Source organism: Mastacembelus armatus, chromosome 20, assembly GCF_900324485.2.
Source record: "Mastacembelus armatus chromosome 20, fMasArm1.2, whole genome shotgun sequence".
NCBI lineage: Eukaryota > Metazoa > Chordata > Actinopteri > Synbranchiformes > Mastacembelidae > Mastacembelus > Mastacembelus armatus.
Window position 1 is genome coordinate 3,855,127 of NC_046652.1, and position 26,817 is coordinate 3,881,943.

Here is a 26,817-nt window from a genome sequence, read left to right on the forward strand (position 1 = left end):
GAATATGACAACTTATAAGAAATCCATCCATTATCTTTACCACTTATCCTTTAGAGCAGGGGTATTCAACTAAAATTTAAAGAGGTCCAGTTAGAGAAAATTTCTTGAAGCAAAGGTCCGGAAGATCATAATGTCTAACTAGTTAGTGTGATATGTATTTAAGTAGCCTAGTAGTTTTATCAACATCTGCATGTAATCAATACCTGACTGTCAAATCAAATGAATTCAGTAAAATTCAAAAACTTTCTGACAATATTTATTGTCATGTAACACACAACTGAACATATCTGTATGGCTGTAGATATGTATAATGTTCTCTCATTAACTAAGTTCTCTCTCTTTCTCCGTCTCACTTTACAGTTTCTCTCCCTTTGTTTTCTACATGTATCGCTCTCTTTCTTTTTCTTTGTACTGTCTTTTCATGCAGTGTTGCCAACTCGTCAGTAAGGAAAGTAGCTATTGGCTGTCCTAAAAGTCGCTAGAAGTCGCTGAATGACGTCATCGCGTGATTTGCATAATGTCCATGGCACATGCTGTAATTGTGATGGACGTTTTTGCCAACTTCAGAAATGGAAAGTAAGAGACAATTGTGATTCTTTATAAGAAATAAGGGACAGAATAAGGGACACTCAAAATATTTGTACTGTGCCATATAATGTAGCATGACGGCCTGCAGTTAATAAGTTCTCAGAACTAAATACATTTGTCTTGCTGTAAATGACTGAGGCTGTTTGAGTCAAATGCAGTGATTTATTTTAGACAAAGAACATTTTACCTTTTATTTTATTTTATTTTTTTAGCCATGCATCAGTACAGATCACACACATACATGATCGCACGCGCGATTCATTTGCGGTCGGGACGCGGAGGCGTGAACAATTCCTGCTGTGACTGCAGCTGGGAGGGAGGGACTGCTGCGAGAGGACTGGGCCGCCTGTGAAGGCTTTGTGACGGGGGAGGGGCCCGTGGCTGCAGCTGATTTGCCGTCTTACTGCGGCAAATTGAGAAGTGTAAGAACGGTGCAGTACAGACACATCAGAGTCTCCAAAAGTCTCAAGTAACACCAGAAAAAGTCGCCAGATTTGTCGCTAGTCGCTTTTTTTTTAAAAAAAGTGTCGCTAGAGGGGTCTGAATACTCGCTAAATATAGCGACAAAGTCGCTAAGTTGGCAACACTGTTTTCATGTGTAACTTGCCTCTAGCGCTGTTTACACTGTAGAGTCGTAATGTTTACCGCCTGGGATGCACAGACTTGATATGCTGAGTGGTATCACGTGGGATGGCTCAACTCGCATGCAATTGGTCTGTGCGTTTCCACTACAGTAAAGTCTAAAAAGCTGCGCCGGTGGAAATAGAAGCGCCCCGTTAGGTTCACTCTAAGTTACTTAGAGTCAAGTAAGTGAAAGGAATAACTTACATACTTTTAATATGGCACAGAATTCATTATCAAGTCAAGGATCCTGTTTGTGCCTTTTCATTATATATTCTGATATTATATTGACATGCCTATTATCTATATCTTTGGGGGCTATTTGTATCTCTACACTAAATATCAGACTGTCTGTTGTTTAGAATTGATTATGGTGTCAGTCAGACAAAATCTATGGTACATGAACACACAAGTCTTTAGTAATAGAAAGTGATTAAGTGTAGCTTTGGTCCACTAGCTTTCGTCGCACTGTTTTTATTACCACTAATTTATCTGTACGTGTTGGTTTTCTACAAAAGCTGTTACAGTGTAAATCTCCATGAGCTTCCATATATGTTATATTACAGTAATGTTACTGTATGTGTCATTAAATTGCATGTGCCTTTCATATTGTTGATTTTCTAAGTAGTCGACCAAATATATAAAAACCAGATGAGGTGACAGTCAACTTTGATAAGTAAAGAAATGCTTAAAAAGTATCAAATCACATACAAAAGCATAAGAAGTTTTTGAGGTGTTAAATGTACTATCTATTTTCATATATTAATATTATATTTTACATTACATTCATTTGTTTTTACCTGCTGCTGCTGATAAACAAGTATTTCTTTTATACTATGCTTAATAAAATTACCTGTTCCAGGAAATGTTAATTGACAAAGATGTCTATACTCTCATTTTATTTATTTTATTTTACTCGTGGAAATTTAACCTATTTTGCAAAACATTTTTCTTCTTCTTACTTCCAATAATAATTACATGAAGATGGAGCACCGCTATGTGGCCTAAGGTGGGTACTGTCTGACAACCCCGGATATCAAGTCTATTATACTTTATACTGTGCATTGTTAGTACATAACGGAGAGATGCAGTGAAATCTTGCAGTAAAGACCATGAGTAATGAACTCAGTATTAAAGTAAGTTATTCCTCTTTCAACGATTAGACAGTGTCTTATACTAGCAGCTGTACCACATTTATTGCTCTACGTTTTGTTTTTTAAAATTAAATCTTTATTTGAAAAAGGGTGAGTTGGTGGTTCGTCTACGTATAATCCACAACGAAATGTAGCTTCGTTTATAAAAGGCTAGTCCAGACCAGATTTTCACCAGTAGGTTTTGTGGAGGCGGCACAGACACGTCTTCTGGTAGCGCTTGTGTTTTACCCATAATGCACTCCGAACGCAAAATGACTCTGAAGCGCCAAAGAACTGACAATAAATTGCTGTGTGACGTGACAATCCCCGACATAACACACTACACTACATTAGAAACAATGTCTCCGACAAAGCCAGAAAAAAAGATGGAGTGAGGTAAACTTACACACCATTAGTTAACCGTATATGTGGACACGGGCCTATTAATATCACGTGATTAAACGGTTTTACCTGGTTGGTCCGAAGGCAGTGGGGTCACAAGCGAATGCTGCAGCCAATCAGCCACCTGGCTTACTTACAGCCAGTTGGCGGCAACCAGCGGGTATCCCCTATGACCCGCTTGGGGCGCTACATTCCCCTCCCACTGTCGGACATTGACCAACCTTTTTGCATTACACTACCAGCTTGTGTCAAGGCTGATACAGCCACAACTGACCTCATACCTGTGCAGGCATGTTGTCATAAGCTACAAACACATTCGCCTACAAATATTACAGTTCATGGTTAAGTAAATAAAAACTAAACAACACAATTTCAAACAGTGCATGGATAGTCTCAGATGGGTTTTACTGTTTTATGAGCCGCTACAGTGTCTCTGCAAAACAGCTCTTTGCACAGCTTTAGCTGCAAGACTTGACAAACCCACACCACAACCACAACCAGAACTAAGGTGGAACAAATATGCAGGCAAAAACAAACAATAAACATAACTGTAAAAAACAAACAAACACACAAAGAGTATTTATGGTGTTTATATGCTAATGGTTTGGTGGATGTGGATGAAGGGTATGAGGGAAATAGTTGACACTGCAGTAAAAACACTGACTTCTGAAGGACACAACCATGCTATGCATATGTAAGAAATGCCAAAAAATGATTTGACCTAACCACATCTTTGTGTTATAAATACATTAGTCTTACCAATTTCACTTATAGATGTATTTTTATATTGCACCCACTGGATATTTAAGTTGTCGCCTGCCCCTTGGTAGCCTAATGTTTATGTGTTTAGTACGGTGGCCGACAAGGGCAAACGCGCTGCAAAACAAAAACGCTGCAAAAGAGAAATGCTGCAAAACAGAAACGCGGGCATTAGAGTACGTTTTACATTTATTATTTTTTAAACACTTGGCCGTCATGTTTTACAGTATTATAAAAGTACAATGTTGTAAAAGATGACGGCCAAGTGTTAAGTAACAAATGGAAAACGCACCTTCAGATCTCCTAACCCCCCCACGTTGTATGACATTTTGATCAAGTAAACAAATGTAACAGAACATTGTTAGCACATATTAGCACATGAGAACAATCATCAGAGGTCGCTCATTCAATTCTTTTGCAATTCAACACTATAACCTGCGTCATTACGCAGCCTCCAAAATGAGACGTGACTTATGTCACTACATGTGTCTCTCTCGCCTCTGTAAAAGTTCTTTGTTCATTGCACCCCTCAGTTCGGGGTCCCCCTATCGGCCTGGCGCACTTCCGTTGTGTTCTCTCTTTTGCAGCGTTTCTGTTTTGCAGCGTTTCTGTTTTGCAGCGTTTTTGTTTTGCAGCGTTTCTGTTTTGCAGTGTTTTTGTTTTGCAGCGTTTCTCTTTTGCAGCGTTTTTGTTTTGCAGCGTTTCTCTTTTGCAGCGTTTTTGTTTTGCAGCGTTTCTCTTTTGCAGCGTTTTTGTTTTGCAGCGTTTCTCTTTTGCAGCGTTTCTGTTTTGCAGCGTTTCTCTTTTGCAGCGTTTCTCTTTTGCAGCATTTCTCTTTTGCAGCGTTTCTCTTTTACAGCGTTTCTGTTTTGCAGCGTTTCTCTTTTGCAGCGTTTTTGTTTTGCAGCGCGTTTGCCCTTGTCGGCCACCGTAGTTTAGACCACGGGGTCACAAAAAACTGATGAATAACCCAAAGTCCAAAAAAGTTGGGACGCTGTGGGGTGCATCAATATCAAAATTACCTTATTTATTTCTTAAAATGCAACATTTTCTCAGTTTAAACATTTGATGTTTTCTTTGTTCTATTGTCAATAAGGGTTTATGAGATTTGTAAATCAATGCTTTCTGTTTTCAGGTAGATTTTACACAGCGTCCCAACTATTATTGGAATTGGTGATGTACAATGAATAATGAAAGACACTTTCACTCAAATCTAATGTTCTGTCATCAGTTTTTTAAAATGTGTATGTATCTCTGCCCTTTTCAGCTGTTTTCCTGTGACATGGTTGATTATGGGATATGGAGCTCAGCCAGTTCAGAAGCTCCTCTGTAACCACATCAGCATTTTTGAAATTTTCCACATGATGACAAACTATGAAACTAAATTGAAGAGGTAGAAGTAGGCCTAATTAACTCATTATGTAACATGTTTTTCATTTGGGGATTTTTTTTGGTAACACAGCCGTTGATATCTTAATAAAGGTGCCCCCCTTTCAATAAAATTCTGTATTTCGTGATGTGGCATGACAGGTGTGTGGTCCTATGACTATATCAGCGCCACAGTGTAAATAGATCCCAGAGGTGGATGATGAACTGTGGCTGAGGAAGGACAGGGTCCAAACCATTGGAACTGAACTTGCTGGTGTGTTTTGTAACACTGCTCTATTTACTTGATTTTTTTCTCGCCTTATTTGTTTATTTGTGTCCTGTGTTTCTTTTATTTGTGTTATTAAATTAAAAGGCAGCAGTTTGGACATAGTAGCCACTCAATGAAAGCATTCAGGATTATGGACTCTTACATATTGTAAGATGAGATCCATATAAAGGCCAAGATAAGAAGGGAATCACTTAAATTAGGGTCAGTGGGGCAGGGCTGCAGTTTGTTTTACTGTCTTGTGTGATGTTCCCTGGATCGGTTCAGCAAGACTCGGCTATAAATAGACCAGTGAGTGTGCTTGGGCAGACTGCTGTGGTACTCTGCGTGTGTGTGTGTGTGTGTGTGTCTTTAAGAACTCAGCTGTAATTTGAGCCCAATAGGAGAGAGTCTCCACACACTGACACCTTTCATTCCTGTAATGGTGCGTGGAGCTGCGTGAGCCCGCACATCTGCAAAGATGACGGTTTCTTGTTGGACAGGATTTTTGTTACATACCGCGAACCAGTCACAGACACGGAGGTCCGGCCCCACCGCATTTCCCACAACTCGGTAGTGTGAAATGGAGCAGGAGGCGGGCTGTCTTGTGTGTGAGAAATGACTCGCCATGGCTGTGGGGTTAACAAGACATTCACGGCTTTCCGGGCGACTCTGGAAACCATAATCGGTTGAGAGCGTGAGGCGCAGATCATCTTAATGAAAGACTCCAGGTAGGTCTGTGTGGGTCGCTTTATCATATCTAATCATGTCTATGGCTGGTGCACAGCAACGCGACCAGGCCACTGTTATTTTTCCTCAACACATAAAGATGCCCGGGCAATGCGGCGTCAATTGGCCTTGTGCTCGTTATGTGCCATATTCCTCCTTTAGTGATAGAAAGACGATCGTGCTGCTGGGACTTGTTACATTGGGCGACTGATTCTGGGCAGCTGGACGTCTGTAAAAGGCGATCTGAAGATGCTAAGATATTTTCATGGAGATTTCGTCTCCCACTTGTCAGAAGTCTCCTCGGATTTACGCAAGCGCACGTACCGTTACGCACCAGTGTTTACTGGAGCATATGAAGCGCTAAACAACACGAAGCGCTTCTCGCCAGGGAAGAGGACGAGAGCAGGCAGGCGGCTGCAAAGGGACGGCAGCAGGGGGCAGTGGCAAAGAGCTGCGGGCGAGTGTGTAGAAGGAAGTCACAGAAACTCTCACATCCTCTCAGATCCGAGCCGGTTTTAGTGAAGTCTCTGTTCATGCTTCAACCTGTAATTACTCGTGTCAGTTTAACGCTCAGTTGGGAGAGTCCTTGTCTTTTCAACACGTGGATTGTCGCTGCTGCACAAAGTAGGCCCCAGCTCCATTCACCTGCAGTGTACTGGTGACTGTCAGAGTATGAACTCATCTAAATATGATTTTATTTATGCAGCTTATTTAAATGAACTGGAATGGCAAAGTTTTACTTTACACTAAAGCTCCAGCTGACAGTAACACTGGTCCCTTACTCAAATTCATTTTGCATTGACTCTACAAGTCTGTGTAATAAAATATAAATCAGGATATACGTATGTTTGAGTGTATAGAGACCATGAAGTAACATTGGAATATTTTACAGTATTAAAAAAATAATGTGAGATTTCCACATTAAGAGGTTTTGGGTGGATTTGAGATAAAAACCTGACAGTGCTGACAGAACAGTCCAACACATCACTGTCATTGAAAACAATGGCAAAAGCTTCTGGTACAATGTAATCTGTGTCATCATCTCCTAAACACCCAAACCCTCTCATACGTGTTCAGCTGGTTTGTGGTCTAGTGGTCGTTTCCATGCTTATCAGACCATCTTGTGATCCTCATACCCTGTTGTTGTAGGCACTGTGAGTTTGGAGGCCAGATCTATAAGGTTGGTCTGAACATGCTGCTCTCTGTGTCAGATTTATTTATTTATCTATAGTTTTTAAGTTAGTTTAGGGTTCATTCCTCAAAACCCCTGTTTCTTTCCATGCATTTTAATAGTGAAGTATACACTTTTATACTGACATGTACTGATCTGCTGCCTGTTTATGCCTGATGCGTACTGTATCTTACAAGACTAAAATAAGGATGTTTTTTTTAACAACTGGCAAATACCTTACATGACTCTTAGAGGTTTATCTGTAATTAAGGGCAACAAAAGCTGTTCTTGTTTTGGAACAGAGGCAGAGATTTCTTTAGTCTCAGGCCTTCTTTTCTTTATTTCCTTTAATGACATAATATAAATCTCACATTTAAAGTTGATTTGAACTTTTCAGCTCATTACAATCTTAGTAAGTGTTTAAGTTTATTGTGTGAGGTTCAAAATGCATACGTGTTTGTACGACATACATTTCTAGATAAATGCATTTGTAAAAAAAAGTTTCATCAGAGTGAAAATACAACTTTTCTTCTTCGTGGTAGTTTAGCTGTTTCCTTTCTGTACCCTCTGTAAGTGTTTCCTCTTAGCTCAGGGTGTTGCATGCGACCAAAGCAAGTCTGCTGCCATTGTAAGCATGAGAGAAGGTAGCCTTACATTGGCATGCAGATACAGTGTGGTCTTTTGAGCAGTCACTGTAATAACATAGTCTTTCTGCCTTGCAGCGTGATACACTAAAGTGCTGCTGCTCACTGTCAACTAATGCATTACAGGCAGGCAAAATGAGGGTACTCTGTGGAATTGGCCTTTCAGTTCCCTGGTTGCTATTTCCTGTCTACAGTGATTCATTATTTGTCCTCCAGCATTTCTTTGGCAAAACAGAGGAATAAAGGCAGTTATATTATAAAATCACCATGACTGAGCTTCAGAGAGTATGAGATGTGTGTATTTTCCGTTTGCCTGTGGAGAAAGACATTCTGTTCTGTTCCTTAGAATGTGAACATATGCTCTTAACGTTAACATACATGCCAAGGTCTGGCACAGTCAAATCAGCTTCTATGCAAATAGCTTAGTGCAACACCCATTAAACAGTTCAGTGGTCTGTTCTCAGTGGCTGCAGTGACCTTTGTCCCTGACACACATATACTGGCTGTAAGCCAGGGTGCATGTCGAGCTGCTAATTTTGGGGCTTTGCTGTCTTACAGAGAGCTCTCACTTTTGATTCGACTGTAGACACAATAAATAGTTTATAGGTTTAACAGTGGCATTAGGCCCGAGTGCAGAGATGTACTGCACGTAACAATACTTTAGGGCCTAGATTTTGAATTCAATTATATAAAAGCATGAAATAGATTTTATTGTTCCATCCCATGCTGATCACCATTTATCGTCACCCATGTTCACCCGTGGGAGGGTAGCTGGGGCCGATTCTAGCTGGCACAGGCGGGAGGCAACAAGTTTTCATGTAACTCCAATGTAGGACTAAGAAAAGCCTGTATAATTCTATGTGTAGTATCAGACTCCTGTATGAAAAAAAAAAAAAGAAAAAGCAGAGGTAAAGAAGCAAAATGTATATAGCTACTGAATATGACAACTTATAAGAAATCCATCCATTATCTTTACCACTTATCCTTTAGAGGGTTGTGGGTGGGGTGGACCAATCCCAGCTGACATTGGGCGAGAGACATGGCACGTCTCAGAAAGATCACCAGACTATTACGGACAAACACATTCACACCTACGCCCAATTTATTTATTTATTATTATTATTATTTATAATAATTTATTTATTCATTTAACCTGCATGTCTTTGGACTGTGGGAGGAAGCTGGAATACTTGGAGAAACGTTAGCTGGCCAAACAAAAGGATTTTGCAATCCTAAACGATGTTAGAAATGTGGGAGACACAGACATAGGGTGAGGGTCAGGACAGTAATCCTCTGAATGTGAACACTGAAAGCCACTCATGTTGCCAAAATTCTGCAAACTGGATTTATTTTTCTATACTGTATTCAGTTTGCCTTGTGTTACTGCTTGTTTATGAGGTGTAAGAGTAAACAACGTCCAGTTGCTGATGATTTTACTGCATGTCTGCTCGCTCTCATTGGCTATCCTGGGTATTCCATCAGAGGCAGGCAGGTCAGGAGTCGTAAATATCAAACTTATCTGATATTTATGCTTCGATGCTGGGGTTCCTCTGACTTGATCAAGAGCAGTGAAATAATCATACTGTCTCCACACATCTGAAGATTATTTAGACAAATAATTGGTTGCAAAAAGCCTTGGATTATGCTGTGTGCCCACAGTTATTAGGGGTGTAAATTGGGCCCAAAATCAAAGTGTGTAACTGCTCTTCCAAAGACATGGGGAGAACATGCAAACTCTACACAGAAAGGCCTCAGGTTCTGCAGGATTCAAACCTGGGACCTTCTTTCTGTGAAGGCAGCAGTGCTAACCACTACGTCATTGTGCCACCCACTATTCTTCCACGTTATGTGCTAATTAGAATGTCAGGAAGCTAACAAATCAGCCACTGCACCCACAATGGTAACATCTCAACTCCATTAACTGCATTTTCTTCCTTTATGTCTTAGTCCCTCTCACATAAAATAAAAAAAATGATGCAAGGGAAAAATGTTGAGAGAGAAGAACCAGGGAAACATATTTGGAGACATGACACGTCCTTTCTCCTGATCCATCATCTGAAGCATCCAATTACTCCCCGATTTCATTTATAGGGATGTGCTGATCCATGAAAAACTTCTGTGCAGGATGGTGTTTTGTTTCCTTGCTCATGTCTTCTTCGCTCCTCAGAGCAGGAATAAGGGAATGTCCTCTATAATGACAGAAGAGAATGACCTGTGGACCTGTTGATACAGATATGAGGAGTAATAACTTATTTTATGTGCTTTATATGTTTTTCTTATTTCCCATAAATCTTATATAGACTTTTACGTTTTTAGCTTATTTGCCTGTGCTGTAGAGCTCTGTTGTTTGAGAGCACAACTTTAAATAGAGCAGAGATCATTTCTGTGCAAGTGTCTTATTTCAAAGACTAAAAAGTGATGGTCATTCATAACATTTGGAGCTCTTTTAAAAAAAAAAAAAAAAAAAAAAAAAAAAGGTGAACACTCAAAGGTTTTTTTTTTTTATAAAACAAAGAAAGAAGCATGCCACCCAGTGCAGTGGTGTGACAACATTGGAGTTTTATATAACAAAACAAATTAAACCAGGCTCACCACATCGTGGTGGATATATAAAATGCATTGTTGGCTTTAATCTCTATATGTGAGACAGCAAATCAGCAGCAAGACAACCCACAGAAAGGAAATGCATGGTGTTACATCAATGTCAAAACTAGAGGGTGCAAAAACACAAAAGGTGGAATATACAAACCTGCATATTTTAACAATTTGCATGCACAGATATCTATATAACAGAAAGAAGCTTTTTTTCATGTCTTACCCTTTTGTTGGTTATTAGAGTTCTCTTTGTGATTGTACTGAGCATTTTATGGTCTTGTCCAAACAAAAGACTCTTATTGAGTGTGATATATTGTTTTGTTTTGGCCAGTGCTTGATACATTATATTTGCAGTGTAGAGTCAAACCTACCTGTAAATTAGTATATACTCAAAGTTGACTGGATGTATAGCTAAAGAAGTATAATTAAAGTAAACTTTTAAAGCTTAAAAAATGACATCATGAAGTGATGATATGTGACTAGCAAACTAAAAGTATATATAGAAGTTTATTTGCAGTATACCTCAAAGTATACTCTCAAACTAAAAAGTGGGCTTGAAGCATATAATTAGTACAAATGTTTTCAGTACACAGTAGAGTTGCAGTATAAAATTAAACTGTTCAGAAACAGACTCACTGAGGGTGGCATAAAGACCCAACATCCTCTAGTATGACCTGTGCTCACAGCACAGCACCATGCAGATCGATTGGCATTCGCCAGGAAACACCACAATTGGCAGGTCCACCATTGGTGCCCTGTTCACTTCAAAGATGAGAGCAGGTTCACAATGAGAAGATGTGACATGTGTGAAGGAGTCCAGAGATGCCATGATGAATGTCTTCTGCCTATAAAATAAATGAATATGACCAGTTTGGTGGTGGGTCAGTGATGGCCTGGGGTGACATATCTTTGGGGGGCTACACAGGCCTCCATGTCATAGCCAACAATACTCTGACTGCTGTGAGGTACTGGGATGAAATCTGGGGTTCAGTCGGCCCTGGGTTCTTCTTGGTCCCAGTTTCACGAATGTAGTTTTTCTTTAAGCTGTCAAGTACTGCACTATAAAAAGGTTACTTTGGTGACTGCCATGCTTGTACGTGTGTTTTTTGTGTGTTCAAACAAACTGATCAAAGTCCAGGGTGGATTTAAAAAGCACGTTCAACATGGTGCAGTTTATAAGATATCCGTCTCTAGTTACCAGCACAGATAACTAGAATAGATGAAAATGCCAATTTACCATTTTTGTTGTAGATCATGGGAAGGAAGGTGTGTGTTAGAACAACACCTACTGGTTTCAGCATGTAAACAGTATGTTGTTATGGTAATAACATGTTGTTATGTCAACTTAATACATTTCTTAGCTAGTTTTAATGGAATGCAGTAGAGTTGATGTGTAGGGGTTGTTATTTCTCACATTTTACTTAGGATGTTTAACCCAGTCTTTGTGCTCAGGGACTGTGACAGCTGGTTGTTGTCATTGGAGTTTGTGGTTGTTGTCAAAGGTCACCATATTGTAAATACACCCACTGCTGTGGCTTGGCCGACCTGAAAGGGATAACATAGTCATTAACAGACTTTCATTATGCTGTAATGAAACTGTAGAGCATGACTTCCAAATCTTCTTTCTTCCAATAACCCACTTTCTCTGTGTCTTACCACAGTGAGGTTGAGTGGCCATGGATCCATTTAGCCAGCTTATCCTCACCATCTCGGTGACCAGTTTCCTCATCTTCCAGTGGCTTTTCCACAAAGTCAGTCCTTGGATGTCCATACGCATCAGCCCCGGCTTCCTCCGCCTCAGTGACAAGCAGAAGGTTGAATGGAACTCAAGGTGACCTGACGTGAAGTTATGATCATGATGAATTTCAATATTTACATGCTGTGTGCAGCAGAGAGTTTGGCACTACTCTCAGCCAGAGTGGGGTTTCTTTCAGCTGAGTTCAAAGATGAGCACTGATGGTCAACCCACACATTTCCCATGACACTAATAATCTGTAATTTCCTGTTAGACACTCATTAAAATGTTGTTTGTTTTTCAGCCTTTTTACAGCCTTTGCATCATGTTAGCATTTCAAAGGTGCCTTTTTTGACTAACATACCGACTGTCTGTATAAACCTTAACTAGTTTTTACAGACTGTGGAGAATTAAAATCCAGGAATTCTTTACACACAAGTGTGTGACCCTGTGTTTTTTTTTTTTTTTTTTAATTCTATTTTAGAGTATTTGTACTCTTCTTGCCTGCTGTCATCATTTCTGTTGGCATGTTTAAACGTCTTTAATTTTTCTTGGCCAAAGTCTGCGAAAATGGACATATACTATACCCATACTCTTATGGGAACTTGCAGGTATAGTGCATGCATGCATTTTCCTGCACATCAGCCAATCATTTTTATTTGCAAGTAAAAATGAAACAATTGGACTTTCTGGTTGAAGAATGTTAAAACATTTTGAGTAGATTACTTCTGTTTCATCTCTGATTTACAATATTTACAACATTTTTATCATGCAGTAGATTATTCTAAGTCATTTTAGTTTTTTATTGTTATAAGATGCCACTGCTGGAGCAGCGCTGTGTTGCAGTAGCTCACATCTTATATGTTGTAAGTAATTTGCTATTTTCATTCTCACTAAACACTCTCTCTTATCCAGCTTTTCCCAATGTGAGTGGTGCTGTTGTTTATCTCCATGATCAGCTGATCAGAAAGCATAAATTAAAACTGACTCAGTCAACGCACAGGATTGACCCATTTTGAAGCTGCTCAAGACTTCCAGTACCAAGGCAACAGTGGCTGTGTTTCATATGTATAAAAACTGTCTGCAGAAATTCAGTCCAGACACTATCTACATAGATTTCATGGACACAGATGATATGGAGCCATTTTAGACGAAGAGGCAAGAAGAAAAGAGGAGTGCAGCACTTGTTAACGACAGATGGTGTAATCCTGGACGTGTTACTGTGAAAGAATGTCTCTACAGCCCAGACACTGAACGGTTAGCTGTGAGTCTACGGTCATATCTCCTGAGGGAGTTCACATGTGCAATTATTGTCGCCGTTCATATTTCACCATCTGCAGCATGTGAGGCCAATAAGTCAGTCCCAGCTAGACTACAAGCTCAAAATGCTTCTATGGTAATTTCAGGAAATGTATGTCTAATCACACATCTCTTTCTGCAACACTGCCTGTTTTATCAGTTTGCCAACTGCCCCACCATGAAAAATTGATAGAAGCTTGATAGACTGCGTAACATAGCAATAGATTTCTGTGTGGACAACACCTTTGCCAACAGGACTGGGTGGTGTTCCCCAGCAACGAGCCATGAATCACAATTGACCTTAACAGGAAGAAGAGATTATTTGGGGATGGGGAAAAAAACCTGCTGAAGAATATGCTCAGGGAACTGAAAGCGAAATTGAAGGAGAGTAAATATGCTTACAGAGGGGAAGCAGGAAAACAGTCTCCACCAAACAATGAGGAATGGTTGGCTCACAGGTTTCCAGTATTAGGAGAATCAGACGGAAATCTGAGCAGATGCAACGAGTTGATCACAGGTTCAGTACTGCCCTTTCTTCCATTACTTTCACCAACATGAAGGCTTCATCTACCCCCTCACCCACTTTCTGTTTCCAGCAGCAAGGTGAAAATGGGAAGCTGAGAAGGCTGAACCAGTACAGGACTGCATATCCTGATGGAGTCAGTCCCAGAGTGCTGAATGTCTGTTCTAAACAGCCATTTTCATCTGCCGTCAATGACTAAAGACCGATTGGTCTCACATCCCTCATAAAAATCCTGTGAGTCTGGTGTTGGCCCCCTCAGATCTCAGGTGAACACTTCACTGACCTACCATGGTTTGCCTAACATCGACAGGTTTGAGTCAAAGGTGCCTGTGTCAGTATCATGCTGTGCCAGTGATGGACAGGAAGTGAAGTACAGAAGCCTGATAAACCAGATTGTGTGAACAGACACCACCTCTTAAATGTGACCAAGACCACCTTGGTCTTGGTCAAACACCCGAATCACTTAACTGGGACCAAGAACAGTACAAGAAGCCTTTCTTGTTAACTGCAGTCACCCTGTACAGGTTTACTGGGAGAGGGAGCTCCTCGGGCAATATGTATGTTATGCAGATGTTCAGCCCACATTTGTTAATATCCAGACAGTTGGATGCACATTAACGTACATTTTTTTTTTTTCTAGATTATCCAATTGACTTGCAGTAATTGGCAGTGTGGTGTATAATATTCTCGTTAATTTTAGAAACCTTTTGATTTTCTGTGTACTTATTTTAAGCTCATTTGACCATCTATCTGTTTATGCCTCTTAGGTTGTAGATTTACATTAGGTAATGTTGCCACAATGCAGTGAGTGTTTGGAGGAACCCAGTCTGGTCCTTGAACGCACTGTTTGAATCACTCATTTTATTTTTTTCCTCATAAGCAGTGTATTACTCAGGGGAGCACTTGTGAAGCTGAAATGGCAGCATAGTTCATGAGCAAATGAAAAATAATGATTAGTGGAGATAAATCCAGGTTATGGCTATCCCTAGTGAGAGCCATGACATCATAGATTCAGTTTAAACAGTCAATACGGCTGGCAGTCTGTCTTACTGACTGATTGCTCAGAACTGTTAGGCTGTCTCACTGCCTGAATGACAGACTGGGACTTAAGTGCCACTCTACCTGACCCTTAGGCAGCATTTAATCTCTGACTCTAATAGGTCTGAATCTGCATGTATCCTTGACTAGGCAATCTGTTACTTCACTGTGAGTACATAAAATTCAGGTTCTAGACTACAAGAGTACTATTGATGACTAAAGATAAATATCCACTATTTCTCTGACAGGATAATTTAACAGAAAATCTCTGACACTTGTCAGGATCAGACAGGAGTAGATCGTCATGACTGTGTGTTTTTTGGTTTTCTTTTCAGGACGGTGTCAACGTTTCACGCTCTGTTGGTGGGAGTCTTCTGTCTCTATATCTTCTTCTTTGATAATGACGTCAATGAAGACCCAGTCTGGTGAGAGTATGGTTGCGAAACACTTATTTTAAATCAATAATTGGTTCATAAATTGGTTAATTTTATACTGTATGTTAGCTTTTTTTCACAAATGGCCCAAATGTCCAGTCAAACCACAAGCATTGCAGGTCTGTGAAGGCTTGGACTTCTAATGTTGAAGAGTACATGGTGGTTCTACTAGCACTAGGTGTTCTGGTTGGTCTTGGTTTTTTGCCCTTTTTCTAAATCAAACTCACATGGGAAAAAACATTTGCTTGTTTTATTTAAACGCTAAATGTTAGCACCGACAGGCTACCTGCCATATGCTACTGTTCTATTACACAGTTTCAGCTCTACTCGGCTCTACACTACTTGTCTCTAACTGTCATATACCAGGTGGACTCACTGGAGTTTTTGTAGCTTGTTATTCCAGTGCTCCAGTGGATCCAAATTTTGGTGTAAGGATTCTGGAAACAGACCCCCTTTTCTTTAAATATGTGCTTAATGGCACAGAAGGTTTTCTGCCTGTGATTATCTCCATTGGATAGTCACACTGCCCTTTCTTCCCTCCCACCTGTGTTTTCTTTGGCCATGCTTTCCTCAGAACCATTTTTTGGAACGTGTGGAAGTACGCCACTATTGCTCCTGGTGTACCTCTTGGGTTCTCTGTTCGTGCAGGGACACTGTGGGCATATTTAATCTGTGTGCCTTCCCAATTAAAGAGCTTCCATCACTTTCTTCTGATAAGCTTAAGATGAATATATTGTTGCTCGGTGATCTTTCTTCGAAATGTCTTATTTTGTCTTGCATCTAGCACTTTTTTTTTTTTTAACTCTTTTAAGGACTTCTTTTATCCCTGTATCTAGCTCACTCTTGGGCTTCTGTTTTCTTCACCTTTTGCTCTTGAACTTTTTCGTTTCTACGGTTCTTCTGTCTATGTCCTGTCTGAGCTCCACTATTTCTTGTTTTAACTCAGCCTTAAACTTGTTTTAGCTCCTCTCTAATATCTCTTTAAAGATCTCTTATGTCATTGCAAATACTAGCTGGACGTTCATATCGCACCTACATGTGCGATATGCATTTTTTTTTTTTTTTTTTCCCATTTTTCCTGCTGTTCCCTTGTTGTGTTCTCTGTCATTGTTTTTAGAAGTTCCTTGCAATGAGATTTGATCCGTAGTTTCATGATTTTTCTGCTTCTACATTTGCTTTCTCCACTTATCACTTAGTTTCACCTTTAATATATACTGTATATTAAGCCGGTTGTTTCTGATGAGTTTCTCTAAAATCATCTTAAATCATCCCCATCTTCGTTGAAGCCACCAAGAAACGTGATTATAAGTAGTAGCAAATAATTATAGCATATTTAGTCCATCAGCCTTCTGCCTGTAAAATTAACTTTGGAGGATACTGACTTTTTGCTGGGAACACACAGCTTTAGCTTTAGTCTCTTATCATTAAATTATGCGTGTGGCCATTAAGTGCATATTTAAAACCTTTTTGACATGGTTCTAACTAAGATAAGCTAAACAGAAAGACTCAGTCAGCTACAGAGTTTTCAGCCTGCTCAAGCAAATTAACACTACCTTATTAACTAGCTGGAACTGATGAAACCAATTCACTTGACAGAAATTGGCTGGAAATGACAAACCTGTTTGTATTTGCTTTCACTGAAAGCGAATATTCATACATCAGTGCACATGATCAATGGCAGAATTACTGGCTACTTTTTTTTTTTTTTTAAACACGTGCTGAATGAAATTTTCAACACCTAGATATAGGCACTTTAAATTTTAATCATAAAATCTAGTCGACTCATATGTTTTTTTTTTTTTTTTTCCAACAGGGGAGATCCTACACTGGTGAAGACTAATGTTGCCATCACAACAGGCTACCTCATATCTGGTAAGAGAAATGTGCTGTTTACTCAGGGAATCTTTGTAAAAATGAGGATGCATGTGATTGTCAATAGGATGTGTTAAATATTAAGCTTAGAGGACTCACCTAGTTTGGTCCTAATCAAAACTAACTGTGAGATAATGTTATGATGTTTAAAGGTTTACACAGTTGTTTTGTTTAATGACATGTTATCTCTCTTTCCCCTGTATCTTTGTTTTCCAGATCTGCTGTTAATATTTTACTATTGGAAGGCGATAGGCGACAAGTTTTTTGTAGTTCACCATCTGGCAGCGTTGTATGCTTACTACTATGTACTGGTGAGTGCCCTATTGTCCAATAGCAGAATGTGCAGGCAAGATGGGAAGGTGACAATCAAGGGTGACCAGCTGTGTCCTGTCACACTGGGTTTTTTAACTAATTTAGCCAGCATTGTTAAGTGTCCATGACTGTCCCCATGCACCAACACATGGGGACACAGCTCATATACTACAGGTTTCTGACAGTATAGTGTGTTCTAGCAGTCATTTGCTTTTTTGGTGTTAAGATGTGTAAGTATTAATATGTTTGTTGCTTCTTCTGTGGTTGTTTTTTCAAATTAACCAATTTAAAAAAGTAAGTTTGAATAGCGCTCTGAGGATGTATGATAATTTGAACCAAATTATAAAAAACACCTTATTCATTTAGGTGTGTGAACCTCTTTGTTCGACTTTGACTTTGTTTATGTGTACCCCAGCTCCCTCTTTTTGGTCTTTGAGCTTGATGTTCATTAGAGAAAAACTGATAATTGAATAGGTTTTAAATTGTTTTGACATTTTACCAGTTGTTAGCTCTATTTTAAAAACCCTGGTACCCAGGACCATGATGCTTTACAGTCACAATACACCAAATCAGCCATTTGTTATGAAGCAAGTGAAGTCAGTCCGATTTTGTACCATTTTTGTGAAATCAGCTGTGTACTGATATTAATTTAATAATTTTGCAATTCATTTGAAGTACTAATGATTAGTCCATATCTGCTAGTATATATTTGGATTTTATCTAAATATAGCGATAGCTGAATATACATTTCTGGGCAGAACTGTTCACCCTTGGTTCAATCTGAAACCCTCTAGGTCACCAGGGTCAGTTGCATAATAATTATGGAAATGAACCATTGGTATTTTTTGCATGGAATGCTCAGTGTTGGTACTGGCTGATGAAGCCCCTCTCCCCTAAACATGCCCTTATTTTGTGCCTTGAGTTTCTTATACTGATCCCTTTAATGTTTCGTGACTCTTATGTAAGCTTTATTTTGTTTATGTTCTTAGTACAGCTGAATGCTGCACTGTAACCACTGTGTGCATGCCAGCAGTTCTAAAGCGTTTTACAGAGACAGGGTTTGTTTATTTTCTACTTTGCATGCCTACAAACAGTAATTAACTCTCCTAATGACTTCCCTGCCTGTCTAAAACACCTTTCGCATGTCTGTTTTTGTGCCAAAACCTGGTTCTGCTTCCTCTTTGTCTTACTTGCACTCCTCTTTAGACTCCCTGAGGAGAGAAAACTTATAAAGCCACTCAAAAAATGCCATTCACATGACCCCAGATGATAAAGTGCATCACAGACTAGCTAGGCCCTTTTTGAATACCATGTTGATTGCTTTATGTTAGGTGTACCGTGTGAGTTTGGAGCAAGTACAGAATTACTGTTAATGCTCTTAAAAGTTAAAAATTCAGTTTTCTCCCGTACAATAAATGTTCTTTATTTTCTATATATAAAAAACAGATATGCAGTGTGTGTTGCTCTGCTTCTGAGTCCTCATACTTGAATGCTAAATGCTGTAGGCTGGCTACACACTAAGCGATTTTACATCTGATTTGCCCCCTCCAGTGATTGAGGGGTAGGCCTGATTCAAGGCTTGTCCCAGTGTGGTGTCAGTATGATGTTTTTACTGCTCCGTGATCCCAAATCGTAAATATCAGACATGTTTGATATTTATAATTCCTGATCAGGGAGGCTCCAACAGAGCACCCACAATAGCTAATGAGACTGAGCAGACAAAGAAGCATCACTAACTGGATGTTGCGTACTTTATAGCTGACAAAAAATGGCAGCACTTCACAACCTGAGCCTCTGCGAAGGGAACGCATGTCAGGATAGCCAACTGATGTCATTGATCATCCTCCATATTTGTTTTTCTTCTGAAGCCACATTTTATCACACACATTTCTGTGAAATCTTGTGTCTGTGGAATCACCAACGTAAAAATGTTACTAAAAATGTCAGTTGTGTGGTTGAATCATCTAGTGTGTGTCCGGAGAATTATAATGTTGAAAATCATGTGAAACTGTTCTTATGTCTGGTGAAGATTTGAAAATTGTCTAGTGTGTAGCCAACCTTAGGATGCCTAGTACTACACTCCAGGCCCCATACTGCCTTTGGCAAAATGCAAACTTGCTCCTACCATATCTGCATTCCAGCCACTGGCTGGTTTTACAGATTTTTTTTTTTTGTTTTGTTTTTCCATCAGAGCAAGCACCTGTATCTAAGACAATTAGATGAAGAGACAAAGTAGGCCATACTGTTACTGGACACTCATGACTGTTTCTTCGACTATACGCAAAGTTCCTGTTGGACGTCAGAATAAAAGCCTCATATTAGCTAAACACATTGCCAGGCACATAAACGTGTTACGTTTACCGTTAAAACCACAAGAAAATCGGCAAATCCTTCTCATTTTCATTTTTAGTTTTGTAATCAGCCAGATTTGTCATACGTTGTCATGGTCTTATTAATGTGTTGAGTGTTTTTATGTGGAAGTGTTCGTTACATACACAAAAAATTCTACCCCCTTAATAAAAAAATATTATACCCTGAGACACACAGCCAAATTAAGTCCTAATTAAATTCACCATGAGTTGGGAAACCTGTATTAACATGCACATCAGTTTAATTTTATGAGCTTGTTCATATGTTTTGATTCTTGAATCACTAATGCCTTGGTCAAAGCAGTGTTTAAGTGTTTTTCTGACTTTTCAGTCGCAGCATAATTTGCCTTTTGTGTCAGTTGTAACAGTTGAGTAAAGGCTTATTAAAAAGTGGAATATTGTAACTGGAGTGTAAAAATCAGATGCATGCTTTCGACTCAGTGTTGTAAGTGTTGCTTCTTATTTGCTCCAAATGTGGTGGCATCTTTTTTAAAATTTTCAAATATATGTCTGTCTGCCTGTTTGTCTGTGTCCTCCGCTGACATAAATAGCCCCTTCTTCTAAAACCTACATGCAAAAACTACCAACATCAGGTTGGACTGTGTCATGCAAAAACTACCAAAAAGGATTGTGTGTCATTTAGAGGCCCTGATGAGGTCTTGATCTAGATGGGGACTTCTTTATTCCTGTCTTGTCTGCTGTTATTGCTGTTGTGTTGCACTGAGCAGGTATGATGCCCAGTCACAGTATGGACTTACCAGTTCCTAGAGGTACTAGCATACTCATGCTAGGTGGAAGGTTCACACCATATTACACAAACGGTGCAATTCAGATTTTACCTGTGTGTATCACATAGAAATATGTTTCAATGACCAGCTTTTGTTTCAGCTCTGACGGTAAGTCTTTTAAGTGCTTTAAAAGTCAGGCCACTAGTCAAATAACTTTGGATTCTGTCTCATTGGGGTGCAGCCCTCTGGACTATCACTTATAGGTTCTATCCTGTCCTTGCATTAGCGTACTGAAGTGAAAATTGTCAATACCTGCTTGGCATGGAAGCCCAACATTTGTTAGAACAAAGTGACTCCATTTCTGCAGTGGTTTGAGCTGAATCTTTCTTTTCTTCAGCACCTAAAGATCATTAAAGTGGAGTAAGAAAAGTTGTGTCTTACTGATCTGGAGACTTCAAGCTTTGTGTCTACTAGTAGTGCAGTGCTAGCTACATCCTTAGCAAGGATTTGCATCCCCACTGTGTGCACTGTACACCACCCATGGTGTCATCCTGAAAGCAGTATGCTGCTTCTGTGAATGACTTTCCCTTGAACACGTCCATCTTGGCTGAAGAGGCCTTACACACAGACCAGAAAGGTTTTTTACCCTACTGCATCTATCACTGTCCTTGCCTTTGCTTCTCCTGCTCAGGGCCTAACCTGGAGCTGGTCTTGGACTCAGATACTGATGATTCCCTTTCCCCGCTCAGGAGCTGGAGCAGTGGGACTTTGACTTTCACCCGGTGAATGAGCAAGTCTTGCTGGCCTCTAGCATAACACCTTTCACTGGGACAGGTTGGGCTGATGGCTACAGGAGTTCCTTAACAGTATTCACGCAGTGACTCACTGGTGTGGTGTCCAGGGGCCATCCTGCTCTAGCTTTGGCTCCTTCACCCCCCCTTGCTTCACCCTGAGTAGCAGCAGGTGGATGGACAGGATGATTTACAGGGGCCCACACTCTTCAGTTCGCCACTCCTTTGCCAGGGCTCCCATGTCTGCAGACGATGCTGATGGGCAAGGCCATGGTCCTGTGATGCAGGGATGCACCCTGCTAGGCAGGGTCACTGGTAAGGAGCTTTCCAGTCATAGGCCAGCACCTGTGGGCTTAGCCACTTTTGTGGACATTTCCATTCAGGTTGCCCAGACTGCATCTGCGGCTTTGTCCTATGTGTGTACCCACTCCCACTGGTGCTGTTTGTTGTCCAGCTGTTGTTGGAGAGGAATTTGGTGTTCAACTTATGCTGTTGTCATTTCACCTTGTCTTCATTCAGTCACACTCTTACAAAGTGTTTTTAATGGATGTGCATAGGCATTAACATGAAGTGGTCAATGGCAAATGATAGTTCAAAGTAAAGTTCAAGTAAAACTGTCCTGCAGTTAGCTCTGACTTCTGCCAAATCACTGGTTGAGCAGAATTCTCTCTGTCTTGTTATGTGTTTTGAGAAGGAGCCTCTGGTCGGTATCGCATGCACTCCACTGGGCGAGTGTCTTCTTCTGCGGCTCTGCTCCAGGGGACACTAGTAGAAGACATATGGCACCATCATGGGCCACCTCATGTTTGTTTGTCTGCTTTTACATGCGGGATGTGACTCTCTTCCTTACCCATGTGGTTTTTGGCACATGGGTAAGGTACATGTGCACATCTACTCAATGGGTTCTTCATATTGTTGGTTAAGGAATGTTCCCCATGCAGTGCTTTCACAGTCATGTGGTAGGGGGAGGAGTGTGTCTGAGGTTGTTTGGGTCCAGTGGCGTAGTGATGATATCCTGCTGCATTGCACCTAGTTAAAACAGGTTAATTACCTATTGTAACACAATATTCTGCCCCCAGTTCCATGATTTGACTTGGCTGAAGAACAGGCTGGTTGTTTAGGGAAGGTTCTGTCTGAACCACTACACATATGGGGAACATGCAATTCGGACAGATGGTGGGGCCCATGCAGGGTGGGTCTTGGCAATTTTCACTTCATTGTGCTGGCATGAGGATGTGATAGGACAAATAAGCGATAGAAGAGAGACCTTTACCCAGTTCATGGAATCTGACAATATGTAAGCAGTGTTTTTGTTTTACGGGTGTACAGTGATATGTATTTCAATTTTTGAGTTTGACATGTTCTGAATTTTGATGGTCTAGAATTGGGCATTAAGTTAAATTTCAGAGCAACTGAGTTGCACAAAATTAAAATGCAAATCACTGCACTCAGTCTGGCCTTTGCACCTTTTCCAGGTAGAACATGATTCAAACTTATTTGGATAGGTACAATTTTAATATATAAACTCTGTATTTCAGGCTCAGTGCTTGATATTCAAAGGTTACAGCAAATCTAGCAGGTTAGGCCAACAACAGTGTTTAGTCAAATGTCATGAAGACATTGGGATTTAAGATCATCTGAATCATATTTAAAATCAGCTAATCAGCTGTGCAAAGAGAAAGGAAATAAAGCCATATAGGTTTATCTGATATTAGGATCACTTAAATGTATCATAATGGCTTCTGCCCAGGTTAAAAACCACTGTTTGCTAATTTGAGTTCAGATATTCTTGCTAATATTGATAGCTTCATTAGGAATTGTGTCAACCACTCATAATTCAAGTCCAAGTTCAGGTCATTCACATGGATGGGTAAAGTGCTGACCATGATCCTCTACCTAATAGGACATGGAATTCAGGCCCTGATCTTCTGAACAATGGCCTTGGTGTTAAACATATTGTTCTTTTCTTTGCATGGCTTTGATTGCTTCTTCGACTAGTGGCTGTCTCAGTGTATGTATGGTTGTACACTATATATATATATATATATATATAAAAGCCTGTGCTGTGTGGATAATTTACTCAGTACTTTTTAATGTTCAGATATTCTGTAGATGAGTTGCTTTGCTATAGGGTCTTGTTGTTTTCCTGCTTTTACCTTGTTTCAGGGCCAAGGAATGTTGCCTTATTTTGCTAACTTCAGACTGCTTGCTGAGTTTTCTACACCATGTGTGAACCAGCGGTACGTATCTGCTTACTAATGACATTGGCTTGGGTTCTTTATATTCAGGGTTGCAGGTTACTTTTCAACATTTCTGGGGATTATGTCAGAAGGTGTTTTAAGTGTTACAAATTTAATTTAAGTAATTTTATTTTGATAATCCACTCACTGATGGTGATATGTTCTCTTTGAGATTATGTTTTATCTAAAACCGAAGTCATGCCTAACCTAGTTAAACAGTTATTTACTGTATAGTATCAAGTTTGTGATCATTGTTGGCATTTTTTTTTACAACTTTATCCTGGTAGACATTACTTTCTTAATTATATATGTTTCAGCTGGTTCTTCGAGGTACTAGGTTACCCCAAATCCTCCCGGCCCAACATGGCAAATGGTGTTGCCATGGCAGTTGTCTTTTTCATGGTCCGCATCGCTGTCATGCCAATCTACTATGGTCGTATGTATGCAGTCTATGGCACTGAGGCCTTCTATCTGGTACCTTGGGGTGGCCGTGTAGCCTGGATCTGCTCCAGTATCTGCTTAGACATCATGAACATTATGTGGATGCATAAGATTGCACGCGGCTGCTATAAAGTGCTGCAGTCTGCACACTGGAGCAAAGCCATCACACCTCAGGAGAATGGGAAGACAGACTAATGAAACAAGGACTTGATTGGTGATAAGCGCCACAATAGAAACCTAAATGGCGTCACTCTCAATGAATTGACGATCTGCAATTTGGATCCTTTACTTTTTAGTCTGCCTCAATGAAAGCATACCTGGGACTTGTGACATTACTGGACCGAATGTAATGAAATGTTTTCGAAAGTGGGCACATTCACTGAGATGCACCGATGGACCATTTACCTGGCCATCCCTAAGCCATCTAATGACCTCATAGCAATATTCTGTGTGCATGGCCATTTATTTTTTCTCTTGAACAATTTACCACTACACAAAAGAGGTTGTACTGGGAGGAAGGACTGTTTGCCCAACCACAAATTGTCAAAGGTTTACTGTTCTTTATATAAAACTGCACCACAAAAAACTTAAAAATATTTCTTTTTGAATCATAACTGTTGCTTGAGTCCCAAAATAATGAAAATTAAGTTCATACTGAAGATGAAGCAGATATTTTGAAGACATCTAGTTATTTCTCAGTAATTTTTATTGCCATAAAATCATTGTCAGATTTTTGTTCAGGCATCTTTTTATCTTTATAAATATATATCCGTCTTCTTTATCATTTTGAGATAAATTTGCAGGGACTTGAATCAGAACCACATTCCGTTAAAGTACAATCACAGAGAAGAATAAATAGGAATTTCATTACTCACCCACTCATTCAGGAGTTTTAACATTCAGTCTTTAAGAAAAAATATTACAATATCATGAGGCTTGGTCACATTTGCATTTAAATTGTTAATTTAAGTGGTATTGGATTGAAAGGGCATTGGTGCAGTGTAGGAAGTCTGTTTCTTTTCTCTTGCTGGAATTGAGCCAAATGGGTTTTAAAAGACAAACAGTTAAAAGTTTCTTTATCGAGAAGTAGACTAATGTATAGAGTACCTTAAGAATGCTAAAAGGGAATATGAATGTCAATGCCGTCTTTGTATACTGACATTAAACAATGGATCAACATAGTTTTTTTTTTTTTTTTTTTTTTTTTTTCTGACAGAACTAGTGAGGCAACATTTTATATATAAATCTAAATAATGTGATGTGTATACAACATGATATTTTACAGAATGGGGAAAAAGTTTTACATTGTATAAACTAAAATATGTTGTTGTTATGTGGGAGTCTGCAGTTCATATTCTGCATGTTAAGGGAGGATACTAACCTAGAGTGCAGATATGGAATCGGTGTCATAGACAATCCTAAAATAAGATTAAACACAGATTACATATGTGGATTGATGGAAGAAGTTTGCAATATTTCCCGTTATCAGGTTTAATTTCCATTATCCGAGTTTTTTCCGTTATCAGGTTATGACCTAAGGTTTATATAATGTTCACACTTCCTAATTACAACATATTTTTAGGAACAACTTGTTAATTTTATCCTGCTGCTGTATGTTTTCCAAATAGGAATTGGGGATTTTAGCCAAGAAAATAAATGTAGTACATTATTCATGATTCATTTAATATGTACATTTGTTTCAGCTTTCAAATGATCAAAGTTTTGTTTATGTAAAAAAAAAAAAAAAAAAAAAAAAAAAATTAGTAATGGTTTACTGTGTTACAAATAGCTTCTGCCTCATGTTATATATAATTTCTAATCAGCTTTTAAGGTGTACTTCCATATTTATGCAACAGATTGATTTGTTTGTTTTCAGTGGATATGCATATAAGGAAAAATTCTTGTTTTTTTTCAGTTTCAGTCATCTATTGAAGCAATTTCACTCATTTCACTATTTATCAAACCAAACTAATCCAGTGTTTTTAATTCAAAATTCAAAGGTTTTTATGACAAATGTATAATTTCTTCAAATTAAAATATAGAATTCATTAACGATTGACAAAATATGTACTTGAACTTTCATTGTAAATGTGTCTTTCTAAAACCTGCACATCAAATGATTTGTGAAAAACAAACAGGGATTGCTAGTTTTTAAATACGCCTTGCTATAGTCAGCATTAGATTTTGTTGCCTTTGTAAAACAACTTATGATTGCACACTAAGTATTTTGTTACACCAAACTCCACATAACACAGAAATGTCTTGTTTTTCAGTGATTTACTGGTGTGTTTTCCACATCTGATGCCCGTCTAAAGTGACCGGCCTTTGTAATACATGAGTTTCAAATGTAAAATCAAGATGCTTGTTTAGGACAGTTGTTTTAGTGCTTTTATTAATTTTAAAAAAATTTTTGTATTTGTGCCATTTGTGTAAGCCATTACTGCTATTTTGTAAGACTTATAGTGTCATTCTGTTTTTTTTTTTTTTTTTTGTTTTATTTTGTTTTGTTTTGCATGAGCATCTTCATCTTTTTCATGGTGCAGTGCCAACTTAGAACCACAAGTCAGTGGTTCAGTTTAGTTCTGTTCACATTGCATGCTGTGGCTAGTCATAATGGTGTGCCATCAATTACAGATAGCGTACTTGTAAGAGGATGGATTTGACAACTCGTTATAGTTGGATGTCATCTACACTACTGGTCAAATGTTTTAGGACACCCCCATTTTTCCAGTTTTTATTGAAATTCAAGCAGTTCACTTC

The 26,817-nt window shown here is 39.2% G+C and overlaps 1 protein-coding gene across 2 annotated transcripts; it reads left to right on the top strand.

Annotated features, from left to right (window-relative positions):
* Positions 1-5,490: 5,490 nt before the first annotated feature.
* tlcd4a (TLC domain containing 4a) lies at positions 5,491-26,426 on the top strand. Of its 2 annotated transcripts, XM_026291868.2 has the most exons (7): positions 5,491-5,867; positions 11,937-12,106; positions 15,206-15,295; positions 17,118-17,176; positions 17,393-17,487; positions 23,543-23,616; positions 23,934-26,426. In XM_026291868.2, exons 2-7 carry the CDS (start codon positions 11,952-11,954, stop codon positions 24,250-24,252), a joined length of 792 nt encoding a protein of 263 aa, XP_026147653.1. In that variant the 5' UTR covers positions 5,491-5,867; positions 11,937-11,951; the 3' UTR covers positions 24,253-26,426. The 2 variants fall into 2 exon arrangements, with proteins under 2 accessions (XP_026147653.1, XP_026147654.1); XM_026291869.1 differs by lacking the exons at positions 5,491-5,867; positions 11,937-12,106 and adding an exon at positions 12,856-12,876.
* The last annotated feature ends 391 nt before the right edge of the window (positions 26,427-26,817 follow it).